Source organism: Epinephelus fuscoguttatus, linkage group LG23, assembly GCF_011397635.1.
Source record: "Epinephelus fuscoguttatus linkage group LG23, E.fuscoguttatus.final_Chr_v1".
NCBI classification, from domain to species: Eukaryota; Metazoa; Chordata; class Actinopteri; order Perciformes; family Serranidae; genus Epinephelus; species Epinephelus fuscoguttatus.
Genome location: NC_064774.1, coordinates 29,172,128 through 29,184,521, shown reverse-complemented (window position 1 = coordinate 29,184,521; position 12,394 = coordinate 29,172,128). Strand labels below are relative to the sequence as shown.

General features: G+C 39.8%; 1 protein-coding gene across 6 annotated transcripts in view; it reads left to right on the top strand.

Annotated features, from left to right (window-relative positions):
- Positions 1-12,394, top strand: part of nrxn2b (neurexin 2b) — an 812,698-nt gene that overhangs the window by 141,168 nt on the left and 659,136 nt on the right. For all 6 annotated transcript variants that reach the window (XM_049567815.1, XM_049567813.1, XM_049567811.1 and 3 more), the window contains exon 3: positions 6,459-6,479. In XM_049567815.1, coding sequence (XP_049423772.1) covers positions 6,459-6,479 — 21 coding nt within the window. The remainder of the gene's footprint in view (positions 1-6,458; positions 6,480-12,394) is intronic.

Below are 12,394 nucleotides of genomic sequence, written 5' to 3'. Positions count from 1 at the left end.
CTCAAAAGCAATACACTGTGCTACACTGTGGTTTATTATGCAGAATTCAATACGTGGTATACCAAAGAAAGCAGTAGAGCCAGTATTGTTCACAGCACTGTGGGGCCTCTTTGTTGGAAGATGTTGCCCAAAACTCTAAAACAACCCATTCTTACTCTAACCCAGCATTGTTTGGATAAGTGCTTACCTGTGTGGATCCAAAGAAAATGTTGTACTGTGTGCCGCTCCAATATCCACTCTGGTGACTTACTTGCTTTATGCCAGGTTTGAACTACAAAATACAGGGGAGGTAAACTGCAGCTGGGAACATTAGCCAAGCCAACCGCTTCATGGAAAAAAATATTCCTGGTGTATATGCAGTATAAATCTGACATTTTTTTATTTATTTATTTTTTTTATCTACAGTGAAAATGTGTTATATTTTAATTACTTAGACAGTTCAGTCTCGTTCATCTTAAAGTACATCATACTACATCAGTACAGAGTTAAAATTCTTTGTTACTGTCTCCACAAGAATCCAATATTACAAGCTTCACACATTTTATTGCAGTGCTGTTGTATTGGATCGCATTAGACTGCAAAGTATTCCCATTGTCTTGTCATTTATACAACAAGATGCCACTTTCCCCTCTTGCTGAAATCTCTGTAAACAGATAGGCTACCTGTATATGTATGCAAAATCTGTAGGCAACAGGACAAGATTTTGGTATCAAAAGCATTCTTGTGTCCTTTTGTATTCCGTTTGTAGTCCGAATAGTACTGACAAGGGCAAGGCAGTGTATTGGTATTATATCAATATCATGATGTGAGACTAGATACTGTCTAAGATTTTGGATATCGTAATATTGTAAGAGTTGTCTTTTTCTGGTTTTAAAGGGTGTATTACAGTAAAGTGATGTAATTTTCTGAAGTCACCAGACTGTTCTACCTGTTTTATTATTTGTCTTTACCCACTTAGTCATTATATCCACATTACTGATGATCATTTATAAACAATATCATTGTTATCTATTTTTATTTAAATAAGTTGAATTGAAAATTTACTTTTACTTATGTCCAGGTTTCTCCTTTAGTATGTCAGTGTATACATACACAGGCATACATATACAGTACTAAATTAATGTTCTATTTATTGTACATATCATTATGCAGCAGATGACAGTACCACATCTTCTCTCAAGGTGAAATACAACATTAGCTGCTTCCAAAAGTAATAGTAGCGGCAACGGCTATCCATACAACTGTATTTATATGTTTATACATTTTTACTGTTATTAAAGATAAAAAAAATATAAATACATCCAACAGTGAATTTCACAGTTTGTAGCTATTTCATAAAATGTTGACGTTAGTGTGATTTGCATGTGCTTTTCCAGCTGAGTTTAAGAATGAGAGAGATATGCAGTCACTTTTTCTGCGCCTGTGATGTTGAGCTTGGGCTCCCTCTGTGACGACTTGCTGCTGTGCTTTAGCCCTTTTATCTATAATGAGAAAATGATTCTGTGAACTATAAATGACGATTTTTTTTTAAAAAAAAAGAAGTCAACAATCACAATAGATTTTCCCAAGATGTGCGTTGATTTCTAAGGCCACAACTCTTTTTTTACTGATTTAATATTAACCGACAGAATGACTTTGAAAAGACATTTATTGCTCTTTGTGCAACCATTTCTTCTGTCATATATCCTCTTGAAATATAGTTCCTAAGAACTTCTTTCCATTTTCATGCTTCTTTATTTAACCAGCAGTTCAGTTCTAACATTGTAAGGTATACTTACAGTGTTGTGCCTTTCAATATTTGCAATATTACTTCATGCCCATTCATGATCTTTTTGTATTCAACCAACAGTTCATTGTGTAGCTTCCTTCGTGTGCACAGAACCGCGAGGATAGTGATGGAGAGGAGGTTGTTTTTCAATGCAGGCATGCTTTTCTCCCCTTGGTTAATCCTTTAGTTAGCTTGGTTGGGATTAGGTCTGAAAAGTCTCTCATTTGCCTCCAAAGCCCCAAGGGATTCGTTGGTGAAGGAATCCAGCTTCTCCACTGCTTCCATCTGAATTTTACTTTGGTATTTATTTTATCTATTTTTATTGCAGCCCACGTCTGATTTTTGCTCTCTTTTTGTACCCTGTGACTGTCTCCTTGATTAATTTTGGTTTTGTTTCTGGAGGTATTGCACACTAATTTAGAGATATGAAAGAAATGTCATATTTGACTGGCTGTCAATTTTAATGCAAGTTAGGCTGGATTTCAGCTTTTTAGATCTCTTTCAGTCTTAGATTAGATGGAAAAGGTTAGAATAAAGAATTTGTATTCCTCTTTTTATCCCAGGGCCCCGTTTTTGCACCGGGGCATCACATATACATAGGAAAGCTTTTGAGTATTTTCCTCTGAAAAACGTTCTGCACATTCCCATATGAATCACAAAGTACATTGAAAAGACTAGGATCCCAGTGGAGCTTAAAGCCTGAGGCTATGTGGGCTACACCCTAATGGAAAACAGCTCTGGGATAAAAGTAATAGGTGGTAAAGACTACTGTGAACTATCAATGGGATAAAAGGGACAAGCTTAGAGAGGGATGGGGTATATCCCACCAAGTGTCTGACTGAAATCGTATTTCTTCCCTAAGGCTAGATTTCACATCTACTCCAAGTGTGAAACAATGCTTGCTCAAAAGGAAAATCTGTTGAGTAAGAGTCAGCCTTGAAATGGTATGGATTTAACATTTAATGGTGCTCACCATTTCCTGTAGCATGGCCTCTTGACAAATGATTGTTAATGTTCTCAAGCAATACAATGTCTTTCTTATGAACTTTAGGCAACATGGCCAAAAAAAAAAAAGTCAAAAGTCAAAACAACAGAGTTTTTGCTCTGGCTTTTACGTGCAAACCCAAAACTATGTCTTGAAATTGTCAGTGTTTGTTGTTTTAAATGTTTCTTTGCTTTTAACTAGAACATTATACAAGAAGTTAAGGGTCTTATCATGTATCGAGTAAACCAACATCCAGATTATCCAAGAGATTAAATTTAGTGTGTCAGAATGAAAACAAATATTTTTGTTCCTTTATCTCTCCATGTCTGAACAGAAGCAGTTTCCCTCCATGTCACTGAATGTAAACTAAATGATGCTGAGTTTTGACAGACACAGAGACTACAAAGGTAGAAACGATTAGGGACTATGTTGAGAGATGAGAGGAAGCGAAAGATAGAGTCATGGCCAGTGATGATACAAACGTCCACTACTGTACATCAAACATCCTTTGCTTCAGCTTGGGAGAAAGAGAAGAAGATAGGAGGGAGCACAATGAAAGAAAGGATGATGGACTATGATCAGAGATGAGACGAGAGGAAAGGCAGAGTCATGGCCAGTGATTATATAAACAGCCACTGCTCTACATCAGACAAACATGGTTCCCATGGTTCATCTTGGCAAATGCTCCGTCATTCATGAAGGGCTTTCAGTCGGTGTAGTGGTATCCTTTCTGTTGTTTAAATGCACCACAGACTATTTACACTTAAGGACAGATTTAATCTGTGTAGTTTTATGTTGATGGTTATATGGAAAATGGTAAGACTTGTGACAATCGCCTTGTCCTGCTGAACTCAGTTCAGGCATCAGGGATACATAGTGAGAACATCCTTAGGTTGGAAAAAATCCTGGGGCCTCATTGTAGAAAAAAATATCCTAACTATTTGTCCAATCTTAAGTTTCAAAGATAGGAAAAAAAATCCTATTATCTTCCTAATCTTCCTATTACAGAAGCAATTACTAAACTCATGGCTGTGTCCTGTCCTTGCTAGACCTCCTGTCTTGACTTAAGAAATCCTAACTATAACTGTAAATTTGATTTTTCAATCTGCACTCACCCTGTCATGCCTGTTTCTTTGATTAGAATGTAGCGGTAGGGTACTCAGGATGGACGAACCACAACATCAATAGCTGTGACTTGTCACTGGCCAGCTAGCTTTCTATCGTGGACAAAAAGAGACGAGTGTTCAATTTTAGTTACAAGGAGTCGGAGACACTATTCAGGACTGTATGACGAGTGCTGCTCATGGTCTGAAATGTACACCTGCAAAGCGCCTACTGCGGGTAGATTTACTGCTTTGCTAGTAAGGCTATTCACCACATTAGCGGGTAAATGTCTGAACCAAAATCATCATGTGATAAAGAAAACAAAACAAACTTTCCCAGGAGTCTCTATTGTGTTTTGGTGTCTTTTATGGGTGTGCTGGTTTGCTGTTCCTCTGCTGTCTGTGTCACGCTGCTAACACACATCAGTAGAACTAAACTGACCATCTTGAGTACTCCTAGTTTTTTCGGCATTTTTAATTGTGCGGGACATTAACCAAACTCTTTACTTGCCACCTGTCTGCTGCTAGCAACTTTTGGGCTTGTGTGTTGCCAAGTGTAATGGGTTGCGGCCATTGTTGTAAAGGTAATAATATAGTTACACAAAGGCTGGACCAGGACAGCAGAGTCTTTATTTCCTCCCATATTGTTAACGGCAGTGCATTATGGCTTCATTCCTTCCATTCTTACCTTTCACAATAAAAGCCTTAGATGTGAACACTGCATCACTGCTTAACAGAAGGAACTTATTCACATGCTGGAGCTGTGGTTGTGAGTTGTTCAATATATTAAAAAAAGTTTGTATTGAACATATTTTACAAATTACATATCTTATATTTAATTTTATATATTTTACTGTCGCCACTAAATATGCAGGAACAAATGTATATGTTACACAAAAAAGCAATTTGATATTTTAGCCTGTAAAAAATATACTTGACTGGTGGATTTCTTAATTTACCAGTTCCCTTAGCTGGTGAATCAACCAAATTAGTTTCAGATAGCGGTGCTGCTGCCATTTATGGAAGTTCTTGTGGATTTAGGAAAAGGTCTATACCATCATAATTTTGGATTTCTAACTTGGAGAAGCGCCGAAGTTAGGACGGTTCTGAATTGCCTGAGTCCTATTCTATCCTATTCCTAAATACAGTTAAAAAAACATGTTTCTGCAATGCCAGAAATCATCAGTGTTATCCTAAATTGAGATAAGATAGGATTTCAGACTTAGGAAGTCTCTGTAACAGGACCCCTGATGTCTTGCTCAGATGTCCTTGAGGATTGGTGTTGTATGGTTGGCGTCTTAGCTCCGTGTGGAGCGGGACAACAGAGGAGTGAAATGAGAATATCACGTCCCTCAGAGTAATTACTCTATTAACCCTGTGGTTCCAATTACCTGTAAAATCATTGATTCAACTCAATATCCTTTTATATATCAAATAGGTCAGTAATAATAATTAACTCTCATTCAGAAACATGATTTGGTCCATTCACTGTTGAATTCAAGAGAAGTCCATCTCAGGAACTGTGTTGATGTGTTATGAGATCTGGTTGACTTGCTTACTTTTCAGCCTTGTTGGGCCCCTGGTAGTGTATATCAGACTGATAAATTTGAAATGCTGTTTTAATAAAATCTTAATGCTAAAAGCAACTACAACTTTGGAGGCTAACACTTATGGACTATATATAAAAAATGGATTTGCCCTTTTAGCTCTAAAATGTAGAATATTTTTCACTTCATGTGACCTCATAGTTTTCCATAAATTGTGTGCTGCTGTGGTACAAAATGGCCTGCAGCTGTTAATACTCTGACTGAAATACTTTACTAGACTAACACATGGACCCGGTGCAGTCTAGAGTCACTATAGAATATTATTGACCGTGCAACAGCTTAATACAGGAGCGTCCCATGAAGACCTAAGCCCAGCAGCCACAATACCAGATCAAAATGCCAAGTTCTCCGCGGAGATGCCATACCAAGCTAGAGGCTGTTTTACATTCTCGGTTAGGGCCTCATCTTCCAACTTGGGGTTTCTAGAGTGGCAGACGGCTGTACTTTTTTTTTCTAGCATTACAGATTGGCCTCTGCAGCTGTGGGGTAGCTGTTGTGAGTAAAGCGTCCTGCTGTAGCCTGAACTCTGTGACTCCATCTCACTGTATCATTAAGCCAGAGAGAAGTGTGTGAGAGTCAGTGTCTCTCAGTTGGGGATCGTCTTTGACTGAAGCCTCCTCTCCTCTATGGGAGGTAGTGTGCTTACAGTATGCTGGCTGAGGGCTCTCAACACTCCTATTGGACATTTCTTGAAGATAATAATATGGGTGTTTGTGAAACGATTGGGGCATTTGCAAGCTTTTAAGAAAATTGACAGGAAAAAAAGACATCAGCATAGATATTCAGACTTGGTATTCAGAGCAGACTTTGTTTTTCTGTCAAGCCAAGATCTCAAGCCTCATTGGCAGTCTTTATTTAGATTTTTTCTCATAAAGAACTTGTTTGAAGAAAAAATAGGAAGACATTTATTTGAAGAAAAGGTAACATCTAATGAGTCTGTTCATTGTGTGTTTTCTCCCTCTTTTTCATGCATTCCCTTTGGACCCTCCCTGAAGCTGAAGAGTATGCTGTTGAAGGTAAGACTGACGCTTAACTTCTCGGGCCCTCTGATGGCTTCCCTTAATGCTGTCATGGATGCTGATGCTGGCTGCTTGTTAATACTGTATGCTCTCCCTCTGGGGAGGGGCATTGTCAGTTTGGACTGCGGTTATAAGTGACTTCCAGGGGGCCTAAATTACAGTTTCCGAAAAGTGATGAATGTACAACCAAAACGATCCCTGTTTTATCTCCTTTTTTTTTTAAATTTTATCTTGTCTTTTTAAACTTTATTTTGTTTTACTGCAGTTTATCTCCACAGATAGAAGCATATGGTTGTATATTTCACTCAGGAATATAGTCATGCACTCATGGCATCTTGGGAATCTTGAGCTTGTTTACCAGTTAACAAAGTTTTGTTAAAGTTAACAAGATATGACATGGCAATTTTGAGATACTGTCTTCCGGCTTTCCTCCTTCCTATCTCCAGCAAAGGTGAACGGAGGCTGCCTGTCGGGGCCCCTGAGGGGCCTCATTAGCCCTAGGGTCAGGCACTAAACCAGTGCTGGATGTAGCAGACTTTAGGGATGGATCAGCCTTGGCTTGTCTGTCTGCAGGCTGTTGCCTGTCTCCACTTTGCACTGTTCCGGAAGAGGTTCACCCACTGGTTGACTGAATCTGTTTGTCAGTCAAATCAGACACTCTGTTAGATTGAAAAAAAGCTCTTTTTGAATCTCTGTGTTGAGTGGTAGTGGAGCTGCTGGCTGGTGTTTGCATGTTTTGGAGTTGCATTTCCTCCTTGCTGAGTTTGAGGTGATGGATTACCTATCACACGGCCCAAACCAGCAGGGGAAATCACTATGACAAACACCCTCTTGCTCCAGGTTTTCTTTAAAGCTGAAAACTTTAATGCTGCATTTATTTCTCAATCTTTATACCAAGCATGAGGTGTTTATCTTGTGGCATATAGGAAATATAAAAGCATATGTCATAGTGTCACATCCTTGTTATCTGCTAACTCAGTGAACTCTATTTGAATTCTGGTCTGCTCTTGGTATGTAGAATGTGTGCGCCTGTAGACTGTTTGAACCTGACATTTTCTCAGTGTGTTCCTACATGAGAGATGCAGGCCTCCTGTAATTACTGTATGTATGTGTGTGTGTGTGTGTGTGTGTGTGAGAATGCCCTTGCAGCAGGTGCCACGTCAGTGCTGCTGATGGGAAAATGTCAGGGGGATGGTGGGGAACAGGAATAAATGGTGGCAATTCCACAGTTCTGACTGATGGAAAAGCCCCTCCACACTGATGTGGAGTGAGGTGAGGGGCAGGAAAGCTTAGTGAGAGAGGGAGGACGGTGGAGGGTGAGCAGAGGAGGGTGAATTTTACTTTTTGACAGATCCAAGGGAGGGTAGGCAACTCCTGTGGGACCCCGGGTACCTCTGTTAAATTCCATCAAACTGCAGAAGTAAAGCCAGGCTCTCCAACTCATGTACACATGTGCAGTTCAGACTTATAGAGCCTAACCTTTTGGCTTAGTACTTGCACTTTTCTGACTGATTTCAAGTATATTCTGCAGATATTTCTTTGCATGGCAAAGGGCAAGGGCATATGTTGTAAGTTAAGGTTCGTATTAATTATGTGTGCTCCTGGCAATTTGAGAGGAGAACACCTCTCCTTGTGCAGAGGTCCAGTTGTTTTCTTCAGCAACACCATAATTCCAAAATGAAAGATCCCTTGGGCTTTTAAAGAATTTATCTTTTTTTGCGTTATAGTTTATTTTGACTAAGAAACACATTCCAAGGTTTTATTGAGATACTTACTAAAACTGAAAGTCCTGAAATGTAAATGGTAACACCTCAATTAATTTGTGCTCTCCAAAGTCATGTCATTTAATTAAAAACAAGGAGTTGTGTTCCCAGTTCCCTGTGTGTTCTGATCAACATGACAGCTCGATAGATTTAGTTAATGGTTCATTGTCTCTGATACTAAACCCTTAGAGTGCTACTGCACTCCTTTCTCTTCTATTTTTAGGGTTTCCCTGTGAACGTATTTGGTCTAATTAGTGTCAGTGACCATGTGTTCAAAGGTTGGTTGAGATTGATGATGCACAGGGACGTGGAAGCCCCGGGGGGGCCAGTGCCCCTGGAAGGCGGCTGGTGGCCCTCGCTCGTGTACTCTGGGGCGATTGATGATCTGCCTGCGACATTGACCTGTTTTTTACCGGCGAGCCAGCCACGCATTGCTATCCGTGTACTGATAGCTAAGCATGTCCTCTGCCCGCTGGACTTCGTGTGTGATGTATAGTTTGATCATGTAAACAGCAGTTTACATCATTGCTTGGTCCGGTAGTGTTCCTGTAGAGGCTAATAAAGAAATGACACTGAAGCGGAAAGCAGTGGAAGTCAAAGGTCAGATGAATGGTCTCGTGACCTAGAGGAACCCCTTTGAACCACCTGGATCTGGAATGCAACACCTCACTGCACCGATTTGTGTTGGTGTTGTTAAGAGTGGTTGACAAAGAAAAACAGTAGTGTGGATGAAATTTTTAGTTTGATTGTAACAATATGAATATGAAAGAGAGGATCTCTTAAATAGTTACAAAAAATAAAATACTGAGGAAGCAATAGATGTCAGAGGCAGTAAAAATGCATGGTGTTCATTCAGATGCTGGAGGCTAGCCATTTTTAATTTGCTCGAAATGATGGTCTGACAGACCATGACCATGAGCACGGCTGAGTGGAAACCAGCTCATATACAATTGGACAGTAACAGATCAAATCTAACCGTGGTCAGTGTTGCTGGCCTCTGAGACTGGCTGATAGATTTAGTGACCCGGTGCTTTGTTTGGGTGAGAGATGTTCTGAGCTGCCCACGCTGATCTTAATCAATCTGATCAAGGCTAATGATCTTTTCTCTCTGAGCCACGCAGACCTCCAACTTAATCTCACCCTTGGGGAAGGCAATAACAATTTTTTTCTTCTCCCTAACGTAAAAAATGGAGTTTGATGTTGGCTAAAGATACAGGATTATAGATTTGTGTGTGGCCTGTAGTAATAGGAGATTACTTTGGATCATCCAAACCAGATTATGGATTTTGTTCTTATTTGCACAAGGAATAAAACAAAATCATAGACTAAAAACTTGAATGTTTTCTAAATGCGTGTACGTCAAGGCAACAGAAGGAGAAAACACAGTCGGGCAAATATTAAATGTACTGATGTCATTATGGTATTAACCTAGATTTTGTTTGTTTCTGGAACAAATGGTGCTTGTACATGATCCTTGTTCAAATTCCAACTGCTGTCGTTATTTTTTGAATACCATTGGCTAAAGGGCCGACCACCTGGTTTTGATCTTGCCAAAAAATGATAAATTGCAAAAGCAATTGAGAATGATAGGCATTTATTTATATAACTGCGTTGCATAACAACGCAATTTGTCCATTCTTTATGATCAATAAAGCTTAACTGTGCATTTTTCATTGGGCGCACAAGAGATTTGCAGTGTTCAAACAAAGCAATCGATTGTAGAAGATTGCTGGCTAGCTTTTTACTCACAAGCACTAAAAAAGAAAAGAATAGCCTGCAAATAACACAATAACAAACACACACCCACATGCACACAGAAACCTCATTGGAAGGGGAAAAAAAATACCAAGGAGTGGAAGGGTGGAACAGAACTGAATGGTGTCTTTCTTCAGCTCTGAAATTGCTCAAGAGCCTTTGGACAGTAGGATGCCTTGATGTTGCCTCTGCCTGCCCAGCCTCTGCCAGATGTTGCAGTGAGATTAAGCATCCTCACGTCCTGGAGGAGCCAAAGTCCAGCCATGCCTGTTCTCACAAGACGTTAATTTCACCCCACACAGCTCACACTCTTTTCTCTCCTTCTATTTTTCTGCTTTGTGATAACAAAGTCTAAAGGGATGGAGTGGGCGTCCACTTGTGAGCAACTCCAGATGCTTCAGTGTCAACATGCGTGGCCACAGGCAATACTGTTTGCTATGATGGAGAGAGAAATGGATTGGACAATGCATGGCCTGGAGCTCTGGTGTTGTATAGTGTTTGTGTGTTTGTCTGTGTGTGTGAAGAAGAGAATTATGTGTGCCAGATTTTGCTGCTCTGCTTGAGGGTTTCTTTGTTCACATTTGCAGACTAGTGCAGCGCTGTAAAACTTTTAAATGGCTACATATGCCCTAGTTAGGCCTCTATCTGATACTTCTATACATACAGTGCGGTAGACTTTGTAATTATGGTGTTTTCAATATTAGAGCTTTGTCAAATTCTTCCCCAAGTCGAATTCTTTTTGACTCGAGCACTTTTGAGTCGCTGAAAGGTTGCTGCAGTTTTAATATGCTTTGGACCAGTGTTTTTAGCATACATTGCGCTCTTCAAAACTTTTTTGAAATCACCCCCCCTTCAGCTGACTCTTTTCCCTTCCAAGCACACACAAGTCATATCTTCAGCACTTCGACTGTATTACAATGACATTGTATTACAATGAGCTTTGGGAGGGATTTTAAGGCTTTCTTCAAAGTACTCCCTTCTCCTGTGTACTAAAATGAAATTTTGTTTTGCACCTCTGTGCCTTTGTTGCTTTGGAAATAGGAAAAAATACATAACGTCTTTTAAGTATTTCCCAATGGACTTAGGGGTTATGGGGTATTTGGAGTTTATATTGCCTCATCTCTCGTTTGGTTGTCTTCACCAACTAATTTATGCCCGGTCAGGGATACAGTCTTAGTAATCCTCCTCTCTTTTTGATCCCTCTACATCTATCACTCTATGGTTTCCCTCTTCCTCTCCCCTTATCCCTACACCTATCTTTAGCTTTATCCCTGTCTCATCAATCTCCCATTTTTGTTTTGTCTTCTTGCCACCTATCTGTACTCTCGACATCTCTTCCTTCCGTTCCTTTTGCCAATCCTCCCACTCTCTTTTTCTGTCCTCTCTTCTTAATCTCGGTCACCTTCCTCCCTCTTCTGGTAGATAAACTTATAGGTTGTAGCTAAGAGGCTTATTGGCGAGATGCCTCTATAGGAAACTGTGAAATGCAGCTTTGCTGAGTTATTGAAGGCTATATAGAGTGGACTGGAGAAGAAAACGCAAGGAATAAGGGGTGGACTCAGGTTTATTTACTGGCGCCCACACTGTGATATTTAGAGCTTGTTTTCATAGCTATGCGATGTTACTGAACTGGAAGACATTAATTTGCCTACACTTCATAATATATCAGATGGCAACACTTTAGAACTCCTGTGATAGCATCCATTGTTAGTGTCTTTAAAGCTTTGACCTTGTTCTTATAGAGGCTCTAAATGTTCAAAATCAGAATCAGAGTCTTATTTACTGTCAAGTAGGTTTTCGCATAGAAGGAATTTGCTTCAGTGTATGAGTGCTTAACATAAATATAAGCCCCTTTTACATTACCTGTTTAAGGCGGGAATGTTGGAACATTATTCTGCCTTGTCCTTCTGTATAAAAGGAAATGGAGGTACAGAGTTATCTCACCTTTAAGCCGACAGCTGAGGTAGTAATAGAGCAGAATTGATGTCTGTGTTAAAAGCGCAGGCTGGCAGGATGGTGCGGATGTGACATTTTGACAATATGTCATGTGTGGAACCCACAAAGTTTTAAAAGCAGCTAGCAGCAGTTAGCAGCTAACTCAGAGAAGACGCAGCTCCTTACCTCCCAAGCAGAGGACAAGATCAAATGCCATATAACAGGGACTGTAAGTGATTGTTATTGCCATGTTATGGTGAAAAATAGCAGCTCACACAACCCCATAAATGTTATATAACATATAGAGGTGTACAGTTGTGGTGATGATCCAAAACAAACTGATGACCAGCACTCACAGTTAAATTTACTGATTTAATGTGGGCAAAATTAACAGAACCTGACACATTTCAGCTGTTGTATCTGTGAGTGCAGGTGTTCTATTTGTTATTGCCATGTTAT